General features: G+C 40.3%; 1 protein-coding gene across 7 annotated transcripts in view; it reads left to right on the top strand.

Annotated features, from left to right (window-relative positions):
- Nucleotides 1–392: 392 nt before the first annotated feature.
- Nucleotides 393–16,193, top strand: part of ZNF280D (zinc finger protein 280D) — a 38,656-nt gene continuing 22,855 nt past the window's right edge. For 2 of the 7 annotated variants that reach the window (XR_010029616.1, XM_063169624.1), the window contains exons 1-5: nucleotides 394–538; nucleotides 5,183–5,334; nucleotides 9,099–9,164; nucleotides 9,271–9,641; nucleotides 11,286–11,403. Coding sequence is in view for 6 of the 7 variants with exons in the window: in XM_063169624.1 (XP_063025694.1) it covers nucleotides 5,190–5,334; nucleotides 9,099–9,164; nucleotides 9,271–9,641; nucleotides 11,286–11,403 (700 nt within the window). In the remaining variant the exon portion in view is untranslated. Of the gene's footprint in view, nucleotides 539–3,823; nucleotides 4,109–5,182; nucleotides 5,335–7,028; nucleotides 7,063–9,098; nucleotides 9,165–9,270; nucleotides 9,642–11,285; nucleotides 11,404–16,193 lie in introns of those variants that run through there. The other 5 variants (XM_063169626.1, XM_063169627.1, XM_063169628.1 and 2 more) reach the window with 5 other exon arrangements.

Below are 16,193 nucleotides of genomic sequence, written 5' to 3' on the forward strand. Positions count from 1 at the left end.
CATGGCACTGGCCCCGTGTGCCCTCACCAAAGCAGAGAGCAGGCAGTGCGAGGCTGGACTGGGCCTGCTGGGCGTGAGGCCTGGCCTACCGCAGCAGTGCGGACCGGGTCATGAGGCCCAACACCAGCAGCAGCTCCTGCTAGCAGGACCGTGAGGCACGGCACATGGCGGCGGTGTTATACCAGGCTGTGATTCCCGGCGGTGTTGTGTTATACCGACTGTGAGGCCCGGCACATGGCGGCGGTGCCAGCCGGGGTGTGAGGCCCAGCACATGGCGCAGGCCCCGCCCCGGCCCGGTCCGGCCCCGCCCCGATCGCGGGTACCGCGATGTGTCCGACCCGCGGTTCCCGTCAGGCAGCGCGCGGGGCCGCGGCCGCCCCCGCCTCCTGCCCGCGTTCCCTCGGCGGCGGCCGCGTTGAGGTGGCGCCGCGCCCCGGTGAGGTGAGCGAGGCGTTTCAGCCGGCGCTGCCCCATCCCCCGCTGGCCCGGGCGGCAGGGAGTGGCTGTCCCGCCGCGGCCCCTACGGATAGGAAGCACGGTAAGGTCAGCCCGCTCCATGCCCCCGGCCCGCCCTGCCGCGCTCCCCGGGCGGCGGGAGCGGCGTTCGGAGGGGACGGACGCGGGGGGATTGTCGCCGGCGAGACCGGCGCCATCTTAGGTCGGAGCGTGGCCTGGCGTCCCCGAGCGGGGCCCCCGCGCTGTGAGGGCCCCCGCGAGCCGCCCGCGGGCCCCGCTGGCACCGGCCGGTTCTGCCCTCGAGGGCGGCCCGGGCAGGGCTCGCTCCGCCCGCGCTCGGCCGCGTGGGGCCCTCCAAGGGCCCCGGGCGTTAACAGCACGAGCGGCGCTGGCGGCGCGGCTCAGCTCGGCCTCCTTCCCGCCGGCCGCGGTTCTGCCGTGCGGGCCTCCCCAGACCGGAGCCCCGGGCTCGAGCCGAGTGCCGGCGGTCACGGGCGCGGGGCGGTCCGGCTGCAGCGGCTCCTGTTCGGCTGCTGCCACGGCCTGCTACCACCGCGGCTCGGCGGCGTGAGCTGCTGGCGGGCTGGCACCGCCGATATTGCCCTTCCCTAGGCGGAGCTTGTGCCTTCTCATGGCACAGAGGGCAGCGTTGGCTTCTGAGGTTTTTGTTTTAGGGAAGTGGGTTTATGTTTTGGTTTTTTTACAATTTTCAGGTGCACTTTTAGCTTGATCATTGTTTCTTTGCTACTATACAAATGCAGCCCTCAATTATAATCCAGTTGTTCCCAGTCCTGGTGGAGCTCTGGATTGTACACCCTTCATCAACTAATGTGGTGGAAAGTTATGTGCCTGTATGGGACCTTATCTGAGAAATACATCATGTAGTCCATTGTGTGATCTGTGTTGTAAATAAGGTAACTTCTCTGGACATCTGAAATGCAGCTATTAAAGTGGGGAAAAATTATAATTTAGCCATAAGAGGAGTGGCTGAGGTCACTTGATCTAGAGAAGAGGAGAGTGAGGGGAGCTCTCATGGCGGTCCTCATTAGGGGAAGAGGAGGGACAGACACTGATCTCTGTGGTGACCAGTGACAGGACCCGAGGGAATGGTTTAAATGTGTGAGGGGAGATTTAGGTTAGATATTGGAAAAAGATTCTTCACCCAGAGAGCAGTTGGGTACTGGAAGAGGCTCTTCAGGGATGTGGTTCCAGTTCCAGAAGAGTTTTGTCAATGCTCACAGGCACGTGGTGTGATTGTTAGGGATGTCATGTGCAGGACTAAGAGTTGGACACTGTGGTCCTTATGGAACCCTTCCAACTCAAAATGTTCTATGATTCTATTATGAAAAGGTGACAAGGCTAGTCTGACATATTTCTGGTTAGTGTAAATGTCCTCACTCCTTTAAGCTCACTACCAATTTCATTTTAATTATTTGACTTTAGGCTAATCCAAGGAAGTTTTGAGTATTGAAGGGCTCACTTGAGCTTAACAGTGGAACAGACAAATTCCCATTTGAAGTGGTAACGGGATTTTCAGTAACTCCTAAGTCTTACTGTGGCTATATCTACTGTGATTTTCTATAGTGCCAATTTCTGTCCATCCTTATGGTGCTCTTCTACACATCATTCTGCTATTTTCACTACAGCTGTTACAGTCTTGATGCATTTACTTAAGTTAGATTTTTTTTTGTTGTTTCTATGCGAGTGCTTTTAAGTCCTAACTTTATTAAAAGCCAGCTGTATTTATAACCTCTTTTTCTTTAAAGTTAGGTATTTTTAAACCTAACTGCCATGATAAAGATGGCTAAAATAGTGCTTTTAAAACAGTTATTTTATCAGAAGCTTATTGCTGTTTAGGATAATGAGCTCTCATTTTGTAATCTGTCCTGTATCAGGGTTTTAGTTCATCACTTTCATAGTAACTATAGTAGTGTTCCAGGGCTTGTGTTTTTGCAGGTTGTTCGTTATTTGTGCCTGCCTAATGAACTTCCATAGCTATGCTTAGTTTTAGATAGGCAGTTGCTTTTTAAAGCAATATCTTGATATAGTTGATAATGTTATTTTTAAAGTGTTTTAGAGAAGTTATTCACAATTTTGATGCTTTACCTTACAATACCATTTTCAACACTTTGTTTGTGTCTATGCATACAGCATCGTGTTGGAGTTTTGCACATCTCAGTTCCATGGAGCACCTTTAAGGAAATGTGTGTATAAACATGAATATATGCTTATGCACATTCAAACATGAGGAAGATAAAGTCTATTGTCAGTAGGTTTACTTTTTTTACACTGGTGTCTGTACCACCACCGGGAAATATTTAGCAGAGTGGGGGAAGGATTCACAGTTGGTTTTGTCTTTGCGAGCACTGCTAACAGGATTCCTAGAATACATTTTGTGTGTTAATGTAGTTTAAAAAGCTAAAAATTTGGAAGCTATTTGTACTCTAAACATGGATGTAGAGGTTTCCTTTGGCAATGGAGACCACTTGCAGGAGCTGTTCCTGTACATCTCCTCTAATCCAATCAATGACCCCTTGCTGCACTTTTGATTGTTCAGGCTACAGATTTTTGACCTCTCAATTGTGCTGATAAAACTGTTACTAGGCCAGGTTATTTTTAACCTGCTCTGCTTCACACCATAGTTCTGTGCAAAGTTGGGTTGGCACAACTGAGGACACGGTGCAGGAGCAGGGCAGGAACTCATTAGGCCAGCTTTCTTCCCAGGAAAGAGAAGTCAGTGAAAGCTTGGCTTCAAATTATGACATTGCAATAAAAAAAAATTAGTGAAAAGATGTGAAATTAATCATGATACTTGCCTTTTAAAAGAGGCTCTGTATTTTGAGTCACCTTTAAGAGTATCTTAACGTGTGTATCCTGATGCATAAAATGAAATATCCATAAGAGGTATCAGCAGTTGGTGTCACTTTCTAAAAGCCCATGGCTGTGTTATCAAATTCCTTTTAACTGTATTTAAGGAAAAAATTGGCTGTGTTACAGTGTAGGTGAGGTTACTACATGTATCTGGTTAGCATTCTGCTAACATATATCATTGCTTGTGCCTATTTTGTGTTTTTAGTGTAAATTGCATTGCATGCTCTGAGCACGTTTTATAATTTATTCCTTTTTTCCCCTGAGGTCAAGTAATATTAAATTCTTAAAATAAAAACACTGATCATTTATGTTGTCTGTTCTGTAACAGAAGCCTCTGAAATAGTAATTTATTTTGCCTTAAAGCCTATTAAACTTTGCCTCCGTGTTATAAAAAAACTGTTCTAAAGAATGTCCTACAGAGAAGAAAAAGTTACAGAGTTAGGCTTGATTCTCTTTCTGAGACCTGGCATGTGGCCTGTGTTGTCTCTGTCAAGTGGAAATTCACTTCAGAATCTACCTTTTCCCCCATACAATAACTTAGTTTAATGTCCTGTTCTCTTTCCTAGCACCATGTCTGACTTCAGCACTCTCAGCTGATGGAGGAAGCAAAGGAGGAGTTGAGCTTTGTGTAGTGGGTCTGGCACTGGCCAAGGTGTAAATCCAGCATGAACAGAGCAGTTTGGGGATACAAGCATCATCAAGTCACCCTAGGGCATTTCTCTACTTTATTTCATCTCAGATCTTAACATGTGCTAACACCAGCAGCCCCATTCTCATACAGGTAGAGGATGCTTGTCTGCTCCTCTGATAAGCTGTTACAGACTAATTATTTCTGCAGTTTTGTTAGATTATTGGTACTCCATATAAAGAAATAGCAACATTTCTTACTTACTTTGTTGTTCAGAAATATATTCAAGGTTATGTTAAAGAATGTTAAAAGAAGAAAACTTTATTGGCCATCTCTGTTTATTTAAAAAACAAATAAAATCAATTATGATAAGAGATGCTGATGTAAATTTGGTTAATTCCAAAAAGTACAGATTTTTCATTACTAGTTTTATACAAGACTTTTTTAATGCAAGAAAACATTATCAGGCATGAGGGACTTCACATCTAATGAGATCTATGCAAAATTTTTATCATGTCTTAATTGGTAATGGAAGTGGTATGCAATGCATTGTAGGTACAACTTGGGGATTTTGCTGTTGTGGAGTTTTTTTTTGTTTAAATTGTTTTTTATGGGTGGTTTGCTTGTTCTTCTTGATGTTGTTTTGTGGGGTTTTGGGAATTTTGTGTAGGTTTTGTTAGGGTTTAAAGAAAATGTGACCTTATGGGAAGCCTTGGCAAAATCTTAGAAAATTTGGGATGCTGTGAGTTTGGGTGGGGTTTTATTTTGTTTGTGTTGGGCTTTTTAATATGCAAAGAGAATGAAGTTGTAATCACTGTTTCACTAACTCAGTTATGTGCCTTGTAGAAGGCCCTTCATGTTTCTTGGGAATCACTTTCCTGGAATTTTTTAAAAGATACATTTCACTGTGGTGTCAGAGGCTTCCTCTGATAGTCACTGGTGTTTTACACAAAAATAGCTTAAATTCTGTGGAGGATATCTTTGGTCTTTTCTCTTTAATAGCAAAGATGAGCATCCAAGTCATTGTCAGAATGGTGATGTGGCATCAATCTTTGAAGATCTCCTGTGTCAGATCATGTTCAATCTGTAAAGAGCATGGAGGGAGGGAGACCATTCTATGGGAATTATTGGCAAGTGCAGTATTCCTTATTGAGCAGTGAAGTATTGCATCAAAGTACTGAATGTTTTGGTGTGTGTGTTTTTTGTGGTTTTTTTTTTACTGTCTAGTCTCAAGATGGCAGAATTATTTATGGAATGTGAAGAAGAGGAGCTAGAACCCTGGCAAAAGAGAGTGAGAGAAGTGGAAGAGGATGATGAAGACGATGATGATGAGCCAATCTTTGTTGGGGAAATCTCCAGCTCAAAGCCAGCCGCTACATGTAAGACAACACTTTTCCATCACTTAAAACAGAACTTCAAAGTATAGAAAGTTAAACTTAGTTTGGAAGTATAGAATTCTTAATAGAATTCTTTAAGACATTCCACACCTTAAAGCTGTATGTCTCTGTCTTACTGAAAACCAGAATTCTTGAGAAATTCTGTCTGAAATTAAACCTGTCCCAGGTTATGCACAGCTCTGGTTACTTTTAACCTCAAATCTCTGAGGTCAAGATAAGGACATTTGAAGGTTTTAGCATTAGGGGCAGAGTTTAAAAGCCCCTATATACAGTGCTGAAATAATGCATGCAATTGCTTACATAGTATAGTTAAAATTCAGTTATATATTTGGGAGTGTCTCCCTCCTAAAAGAATGTGCATGAATTTAAAAGTCTTCTTGTTACACTCCTTTTTTTTCCTCCACCTCTCATTTCATATGTTAGTGAACATCATTCTGACAAAACCAAGATAACTGTCTTCAGTGTCTATAATAAAAGCATAATTTGGAAAGTGACTAATATGAAAATACTGAAAGCCTGTCTGTGAAGTACAAGATTTTTATTGATAAGTTTACCCATCCTTTGTGAAATACAGTTTTTTCATCAAGTTCCTTAGTTTTCTCCTAAATGCAGGTAGTGCAGGGAGTGAGGTTAGGTGGTTGTGATGACAGGAGATGTTTCAGAATTCCGTGTTTGTCCTATGCTTGGGGTTTGGCAGGTAAGTAAAGAATAACATTTTTTCTTGTATTTTAATTAACTTTAGTAATGAAACTTTGGTTTTTTTTGTGTATCCATCTTGTAGTCAATTTTTGAGAGCTGTGACCCAAGGTCTCCCTAGCAGTCACATACCCAGGACTTGGCCTGGTGAGGTTTACTCCTCACAGTTTCTGCCTTGTCTCTACTAATGCTTGTAGCTAAGATTTCCACAGTAGTTTTCTGAAGGTGTATAATTTGCAGTAAAGGATCTCCAGACAAAATGTTCCATGAGGCTGTCACACTCTGCTGCGTGGATTTCAGAGCTGTTACTAGCTGTTCAGTCATTTTAGTTCACAATACTTTCATCTTGCATCTATCACTTTTTTGCTCACTAGGATAGCAAGTTTAAAGCTTCTTACACAAGGTTAAAAAAGTGAAAAAATTATTTTAAATACGAGAAGAATACAGAATCTGATAAGTACTCTCACCAGAAAATATTTTTTGAAGAGTGAATATTATAAAAATACTCTGGACACTCTGAAAAATTTGAAGACTATTTTAAAATTATTCTTAAGTTTTTTGCAGTTACAAACATATAGAATGTCTGAAAAATCCCCTCTTTTCTGGAAGGTCTAGAGACCTCTGGATTGCTGTTGGTCATTGGCAGTAGGTCATGGCACACAACAACTATTAAGGCACTGGCTTGTGTTGGAAAAACAAACATGCCAGGTTTGATTGCAGTTGTTGTAGCCTCCAAGTTTTTTTGTAGTGAAAGGATAGAAATTCAGATGAAAACTATAATTTTCATAGTTGATTCTGTGAACTTCAAGAACTTAGCTAAAAGATGGAGACTTAAAATGGTTGCTTCTTATTCTAGTGCTGTCCATACTCAGTCCTGACACAAATAAAATCACTTATGATATAACTTGTTACTTTATCTTTTTTTCTTCCTTTTCCTCAACTTTTCTCTTTTTAATCTTCTACTTCACTATCAAAAACAGCTATGGAAGAATGACCTCAGTTCTTCTCTGGCTTGTAAGTAGTACTACCTGGCACTAGTCAGGCTTCAGTTTGTTATTGGTGATAGGCAAGATACCGTGAGCTCAACTTTGCTTATCACTGTTTAATTTGCACCTGATCAGATGAAAAATTGATGACAAATAGAAACTCACATATGGGTCCTAATTTTTCTGGAAGGTGTGGTTCCTACAATGCATTGCATTTTCTTAGCCTTTTCCTGACAGTACAGTTAGTTTTCGTACAGACTGTGTGGAAAGCTTGAAGGAAATAGTAAATACCCCAACTCTGACCTGCTGTCAGACAGCTGTGTAGTATCAAGTGTCCCTTCTGATGTACTGGAGGATTGTTTTGGCTGGGATGAAAAGTAGTTCACACTTTGTTTCCTTTACTTTTTTCTGCAACTGCTAATTTTTCCTACAGTTACCGCTTGTTGTTCTTGCTTGGTGTTTCACAGTGATACAAACCTGTAATTTGTTACTGTTTTAAAATGTTACTCTGCATGTCAGCATGCTTGTGCTTCAGTGCTGTTTTACCTTAACGGGACAAGTACCACTTTGATGGAAGAGGGGAAAGTGCACATCAAGTCTGTCATGAATCAATTGAGTCACGTAAATGTAGTTTATAATTTCAATTAACTGGCTTTCTGAAATGTTCTTTCTTAAAAGCAATAAAATCTACCTTTGTAATTTAGAATGTGTGCACGTCAGATGTCTTGACTATGCTTTGTAAGACATAACTTTTATAAAAGTTTTTCTTTTGTAGATAGATGATGCTTTAGTTTATATTTCACTCTGGAATTCTGGAATTCATGTATGAGGTATAGATTTGTTAACACTTGCAAAATATATGTATTCAGGTAAATACCAAAATAATTTAATCCTGGTTTGTAGTTACTGTTATGTTGAAGTAAAAATAGCATTAGTATTGCAACACCAAATTTTGTAATATCTTAAAATGCAAGCCTGCTTGAATATGTTGGTTGCAGATGCTTTTTTATCAATATGATCTAAATGCAGGTAGCAGGTTGAAAGCTGTGGTGTTCTGAGCTCTACTGCTATTAGATATATTTATCTACTGGTGAAGTGTATACTAGTGAGCCATTGTTGGTGGAAATAGCCTTAAAGTTATTAAACACAATATGTAGATACTCTGAGATCTATTGTTTGTGAACCTGATGTCATTTGATCCTGGTTTCAGAAGTTACTTCAAGCCTTGTGGTTTAGACATTAGAGAATCAATCTAATTTCGTATGCATATTTTCACAGGTCAGAGCAAGCAACTTGTCAGCAACACTAATGGAACTGAGAATCTGGGAGTAGAAGAATATTTTGATTTGATGAATATTTTTGTAACTTTTTGAAATTGTCAGAAATCCCAGACTGAGACATAAAAGTCGGGGAATGTGAGTGGTATTAGTTAGGGAGTAAATGTAATTTAAGAAATTGCATGTGCTCTTGCTGAGCTAGAACTCTGGACACAGACTACCATGTAGGATATGTAAGAAAATCAGTGCTCTTGTAATGCAATTGTAATACGACTCCTTTAGTTGCTCATCTGTTGATTTTCCTTTCACATTGGAAAACAGATATCCTGAAGTCTAAAATCCACTTTGTAAGTGCTGTACTTTGCTAATACAGAAGCAAATGATATCATTACTGGTTTAGAGAAAATGCTTCCTTGTATTTGGAAAACATTAGGTAAATGTGAGAAAGAGATGGAGATGAATGCCCTATAATCAGCAAATTGAAATGTTAATGCCATGTCCTTTTTTTGTTGTTGTTTGTATTCTTCCTGTGTGTTAACCTGTCTCCAAGAGAATAAACATTGAGATTGTTAAATGAACTAGCTTAGCCAAAGAGTAGTGGAAGAACACGTCATAATTTGTACAAATGACACTTGGTTTTGCCAGGTTTTTGTTTTAGAAATAATATTTTAATTTATAAGCCAAATTCTGATTGGCATAATTAGTGTATATAAATGCAGCTTTTAAATTTCAAAAGCAATGAAGCTCTTAATTTATTTGCAATTAAGATAAATGTAACTTTTGACAGATATATTGAACAGAGTCAACCTCAGCTCACCACGAAGGGGGATACAGAATGGTGCACCCAGTAGAGGTACTTTATTGTCCTAATATGGTAATTACAAAAAAAAATCCACAACACTTATGAAACATTTGACTGCAGAATGACACAAAGCTCACTTTGGAATCCTTTGCCGCAGGTGCAGTCACTGCATTCAAGTCTGAGAGCCAGCATTACGAGCCGCCTGCCTCCAGCCCCGGCGCCGCGCCTGCCCCGTCCGTCTTTCAGGCTGTGCCCAGACCTGCCGCCGGCTCGGTGGCACTTCAGCCATTGGCTGGAGCTGTGAATGTTTCAGCAACTTCACAAACACTGCAGAGACCACTTGCTGGATGTTTGTCAACACAGCAGGTGCCTGGGTCAAGTTCTGGAATAGCACAGCCTGTTAGCAGACCTGTAACCATTCCAGTGACGACACAGCCAGTATCAAGAAGTATTACAGTTCCTGTAGTGGCTCAGCCTGTATCCAGGCCAGAGACTCCTGCAACAGCACAGCCTGTAATACTCAACCAGGTAAATCTTTATTCATTTATAATGTAAAAGGTATGATTACTTTTGAATAAATTAATCAGTTCTGTCTATTCCAGGTTAGACTGACATGCTTTAGAAAGTAATGTATCCTTATCTGGGATATCCAGAGCAGATTCTGTAGTCTCTTAAAGCTTCTGCTGTTTGTTGAAGTTTGTCTTTTTTTATTTTTTTTACTTGCTGGATATGTTTAGTATATACTGGGGAGATGTGTCCATGCCATCAAAATACCCAAACTATGGTCTTGTTGAAAATTAAAATATTGGTAGGACATAAAACCAAAGAAACAACAGACCAGTGAGAGATGCAGTGTTTGTATGTAGCTGTTGTATTGGTCACATTTCAAATGTGAATGATGTGCACAGGCTCTGCACTCAAGAGTTTGCCACAGGTTTATCCCCTGAGCATTAGTTGTGCTTGAGCTGTGGCCTGCAGGCTGAGGTGCTTTGCTGTCCTTTACTGGCTCTTCTGAAACTGTTGTGACTACAGTGACACCTTCCCTATTGTGACTGCAGCTCATGTAGCTGTTACTCATAGCAAATACAGCACAGAAATTCAGTAACTATTTCCTCAGCTACTCCTGAACATCTATCTTTAATTTGGTTAGAGTGGATTAGGTGACTCACCAGAAGAAAGAGTGGCTCTTTATTAAGGTCCTGAAGGGTCTTCATTTAAGGAGATGTACAGTAAAAAGGCAGGATGGGGGGGGAGCAGCATCTTCCTTTTTGGTCTGGTATTTAGGAGTCCTAAACCAGATTATGATACCTGTTTATGTACTTGTGCTCCTTTAGATTTCTTTCCATTAAGTTTGGTTTACATGGTGGTAGTTAAAGATGTGGTAACTTGCACACGGATGCTTTCAAATAAGTAGCACAACTGTCAATGGGAATCAGTTTATGAACATTTTTATTTTTTATCCCCAGCAAAATGTATTTTGGCCTTTGTATCTCAAATTCACTGATGACAAGGTCTCTGTATGTGTACTGGATGGTTTTTAAAATTTGTTGATTTTTTTATTTTAGGAAGATTGCTTTACTTTAGTAAATTTTTTGTTTTGTAATACAGCTTGATGAAGTGTAAGCATTTGAATTATTTCAGAGTTGAAATAATTATTTTCCATTTCTACCTTACTGTTACTTTGGGAAACTTCTACTTGCTACAAGTTTGTGCTACTTTTGAGTTCTGGTTTTTGATCTTTTGAAATGCAGCAAGATGTTATGCAGGAGTAACAGGCAAATGCCTGAGTTTAGGTTGAAGGAAGAAAGTATTTGGGTTTTTTGAAAAACCCAAGTATAATTTAAAACAATCATCAGACTTTTTGGAACGAAAGCCTTTACAATTAGTAATTCAAACAGATTAGTGGTGTTTCATTAAATGGTCTTTCCCAGGTCTCACAATTGTTTTTACTATTCTGCATACACAGCTATAAAGATTAACAAGCACTGATGAGAATTGCAGCCTTATTAAAATGTCAAAAGAAACTATTTGGGGAGATTATAATGAACTTGATTTTCAGCTGAGTATTTTTTTAAGCAATCTTATGTTTTTAAAATTAACCCTTTGAAGCCTGCAAGTAAAAGAAAATATTAAACCTCAAACTTCTTTTCCCTCTTGAAAATATCTTATCAGGATTTTATTATGGATTCTGCACCAGATGCACCAGATAACACATCTGGTATTCTGTTTGGTGTGAGACAGAACTCGGGAGTTGCACAGTACCAGACTGGGCCAGCTGTGACTGTAACAGGTGAGTATAACTGTAGTGTTGATAAGAGAAACAACCAACCTAATGTCATTAAACTCTAGTGCAGATCTGTGGGTTATAACTTTAAATAGCATTTCTAGAATATAGTATAACTAGTTTTTTTCTTTCCCCTGTACATAACACTATATAATGTTTAATGAAATAAACTTTGGAGTCTTGTGTTGTCAGACTTTGCTTTTCAGTGTTTTAGACTGTCTATAATCAACGGATGTCTTCCTATAGTGCTCATTTAGATGGGAAAAAGCATTGCCAGATCCACTTTATTATCTTTATTGACAGGTGAAGGTTTGTTTTCAGGACACTCATCACTCTTTGGCCAATGGGAATAGGAAAAGACTGTTAGCAAAGGAGGGGCTGTGAACAGCACCTGAAGAACTGAGTCTGGATGGATTCCCTGTAATGATGATCTTGGTTTCCTGACTGCTATATGCAAGAGTTGAAGTAGATGGGATCAAAAGGATGATTCCTGGAAAGGAGGGGAAGGGAGAGAGTATGTAATTTGACAACAAAACTCTTTTTTTAAACTCCACCCTCGTGGAGGAACAAGAAGCTGCTGTGACCCAGAGATCTGTCATGTGGAGTTGACTGGAGTGCATCCATGAATGCACAGCTCCAGATTAAGGGAGGTGTTGGTACAGGACGCTGCACTAAGAGGCCTGAAGCAATTTGCCTTTCATGTGCCTATTCTGGCATCACAGTGAATTTGGTGCTTTTATTCTAGCATGTCTTTTCCATCATTTATGAAATCAGGCCCAGCCAGCACAGATGCACAGAGCAGCATTGAGGTGTTTTCAGTGGTGTGGTGGGTTCAGAAACCTGCCAGCAAGGTGGTGCTGCAGCCAGTGTACTTTGCCCCTTCTTTGCCATCATGGATGTGGTACACAGGAATATTGTGTGTACGAGCACAGCCAGCTCCTGGGTAATGGCTACTGAAGTGTTCATTAATAGCACAAAGTGACCAAAATGACCAAAAAATAATTGTTTGACTACTGCTTTTCCCTGCTGTCCTGAGTACTTGGAGTCCCTGTGACCTGCTGTGTAGAGAATGAGACAAACTAGCCTGGAATATGGTTAATTCAAGGAATTCTGGTGTCCATACTCCAGCTGAGAGAGGCACTTTCATCATAAGAGGTGTCAATCTGATTTGTACCAGCAAGATATTAAATAATACTTGGAGGTGGTGTGTTTAGTTTGCAAAATAGGCCTGCTTTTTTTTACATGAACAAACAAAAGAACTAAAATGCAAACCTGTGTATTATTATAGTTCTTCTGAAAGAGAATTTACTAGTCAGAGTTGTATAGACAGGACTACTCACCTTTATAAGTATGTAAAAGAGTCTTCAAAATTTTTATCACAGATGTGTAAAGCTTTTAAAATTGGAATTTTGAACAGTATTTTTAACATTAAAATAGTCCTTGTTTCCAAATAGCGTTTTCTGCAGTAAAATAAAATACTTCACTGGAGATCCTTGTAAACTCAGTCAGACCTTGTGTCATTTCCCTAGCCCTCATTGCAGAGGTACACAAAGTTTAATGCCAGCAGCAGCAGTTGCTGCTGTGGTGATGGTGGGATGCTCCAGTAGTCTCAGGTGATACAGATAAGGGCTAAGGCCATACCAGCTCTATGGAAGCCTTTGCTGAGCAGGACTTGTGTCCATGTGAGCAGCTCATGTACCAAACTCTGAGTGTAAGTAAATTAAACCCCCCAGGGAGGAGTAGCATCTAATTAATAACCTGATCATTTTGTGAATGGATGAACCTTAGGCAAACAATGCATAGAGCGAGACATTTGAGCTTAATATATTTATATCAAAAAGAGGTAAATGTGTACTACAAAGGAGAATGTTAGGATGTTTAGGTATCTGTATATTGAGTGAATTATGTTTTCCCATGTTTAAAGCACAGTGTGGCAAATTCTCCAAGATGTTCATTAGCATTCCCTGCTGGGAGTCTGCCTATGTGCATTGAATGGGGAGATTGCTCCACTGTTGGCCACGTTTAGATAGTTCCCACTGAGTAAACAGAAATATGGGTGCCACAGAGCTATTTTGTTTCTTCTCAGATGTGTGAACAATTGTTTGTGACATAAAGTATCTCTACTTGTTGAGCTTCTTGTTGCACCCTGAGAAATCATTGGAGCAGCTCTGTCATTGTAGGGGGGGGATACACCAGAATGTCCTTAGCTTAGACCATTGTGTCCAGAACTGAAGCCTTTGACATATTTTATTATAGTCTTAAGATTCTTTGCACTCTGTCATTGTGTGAGGTTTACAAGACCTGTGCTGGCACTTCAGACTCCTTGGTTTGTAGCTGTGTCTTTCAGGTCTACTTGAGGACTGATCTCTGGATTGAGATCATATCATCCAGGGTCATCTTACAGTGACAGAAACATGGGTTTCTGACCAGATGGAGCTGAGTGTTAATGGGCATGTTAATCAGCCACTGAACCTCCCAAATTCAAAGTTGTTGGTGGATTTTTTTTGTTGTGGGGTGTTTTGGGGTTGTTTTTGGTGGGGCTTTTAGGTTTAGTTTTTTGTGGATTTGTTAGGTTTTGTTGTTAGTGGTGGTTTTTGTTTTGGTTTTTTCTTTGTGGTTTTTTGTTTGTTTTTTTTTTTTTTTTTTTTTTTGTTTTGTTGTGACTTTTTCTGTTTTGTTTCTTTTTTGGGGTTTTTTTGTTTGTTCGTTTTTACTGATTTTCTTCAGAAGTAATACTGCAAACCGTAAGGACATGTGTAAGGTTCTTTCAGAAGAGAGCAGATGTGCTGTGGTTGGTCATTAGAAGTTACAACACTATCTCCATTTTGCATGCAAACTAAGGTTTACAGAGTTATGTGAGAAACTAAACCAGCATTAACACAGAAGCAGAAAGAAAGGAGAGGTGTCTTCCATCAGAAGCACAGAGCTTGTTGCAGATAGCAGGCACTGCAGAAACCAGCTGCTTAGCTTGGCTGCATTACTGTGAACTCACCTTGTCTCACATTAGAGTGGGTCAAGATGTGAAAAGTAGGCCAAATGAATTCAGGTGGCCACAGTATGATTTACTGGGGTCAGAGGTGGGTCTGGATCTCTTGCATTTACCCTTTCCTGCCTCACTGGCCTGAGCCTGCAGTCTGAGTTGGATATTTTCTCAACTTCAGTATGGCATATTAGTTTAGGAAAATATTTTAACTGCTTTGTGTGGACTCTAAATTGCAGTCATCACTAATGTGTTCTAATTACTATGGGAAGAAACCGAGGTTCTTTAAAGTACTCTAAGTCTAAATGAGAGTGGTTTTGTATCTAAACCTCCTGCAGCTTCTGAAGGTGACAGTGTAACTCCAAAACAGGCCAAGCTTATTGAGGTCGGTGCTAGAAGCAACTTGGCTATTTCACCTACAGGAACTGTCCAACAGTTTTTTTCTTTACAGCATAAGAACAGTTTGAAGCCAGTTGTACAGGCACAAAATGCATCTTCAAACAGCAGGAAGTTGGAATGATCTAGCTGGCAGTTCTGCCTCTGTGTCATGGAAAAAGCTAACACATCTGTAGTGTTTCAGTTGGTCAGTGTTTTTAATGCTCTTAAGGCAGTGTAAGTAAGTAACTGTTCTTATGCTGTAAAATAAAAAAACCCTATGCAAGGGTTTATATACCTTTACAAATTAATTTACCTGAGGTTATTACCTATTCAAATTTTAGACCTTTATTGTTTAGTAGGTAGGTTTGAGTTCTGTAGAGCAGTAATTAGTCATTCAGAGACAGATGATAAAAATAAATGCCCCTGACCTCATTCTCTTAGTTGATTTTCTGTGTCAAAGAAGGGAGTAGGGGGTTGAAACTTAAAAACACAACCAACCAGAAAATCAGGATTGAAAGAATTCTTGACTTAATTCTTTGACTGCTGAATTTATGAACTAATTCTGATTAGATGAAGGAAAAAATCATTTTAGCAATGCCAAGCAAGGCAGTAACAAATTAGATTTTGGAATCCCTATCCTTGGAGATAATCAGAAGTTGACTGAACTCTTATCCTCTGAGCATAAGATTACACTTGCTTTGACTGGGAAGTTGCAGAAAACCACCTCCAAAGGTCCACTCTAAATTATTTTGTTATTCTGTACTTTGACTAATTATCGCAAAGTGTGTTTTGCAGTTTTTCCCCCCTTTTTTTTTTTCCAGCAGTGTTTCTGATATAGGTTGAAGTAGTAGTGGGAGGGGAGAAGGTCTATTTCAAAGAAACAATGTTATTGGAAAGATTTTTCCTTCCCTGCAAGAAGAGAGCTGGTCTGGCTGTTTCAGAGTATTAACTCTTAAGTGCATTTTCGTCCTGAGCCAAAAGGTGCTTTCCAGTGATTGCAATAGGCCAGGATTTATTCTTGACTTTTGAGACATTTCCAAGACATCCTCTGTCCTATAATGTTAAAATGATGGTTTGGGATAATTTCAGATTTGTGGTTTTTTGCATTTATTATTTAGAGCTTGTTTGCTCTTCCCAGCTACCAGAAGGACGTGGCTATAACATGAACATGCCAGCAAAAAAATTTCCTCCACCCTCTTTCAAGTGAAATAGATATTGTGCTGCAGCCTATAATAAAAAAAGATAACTGAAGGATCTTGCTAAATTCAGTAAAAAAAGTAGTAGATCATATTCACTGAGAACCTTATTTTGCTGAGTTTGTCTCTAAGCCATCCCATGCTGGCATAGCAATTTCTAATCTGTCACAGAATCCAGCACTGAAGCACTGCAGAGCACAAGGTTGTGCTGCAGAACTGGCTTTTTTCAGCTCAGTTTGCAC

The sequence above is a fragment of the Melospiza melodia genome, chromosome 15 (genome assembly GCF_035770615.1).
Source record: "Melospiza melodia melodia isolate bMelMel2 chromosome 15, bMelMel2.pri, whole genome shotgun sequence".
In the NCBI taxonomy this organism is placed as follows: Eukaryota; Metazoa; Chordata; class Aves; order Passeriformes; family Passerellidae; genus Melospiza; species Melospiza melodia.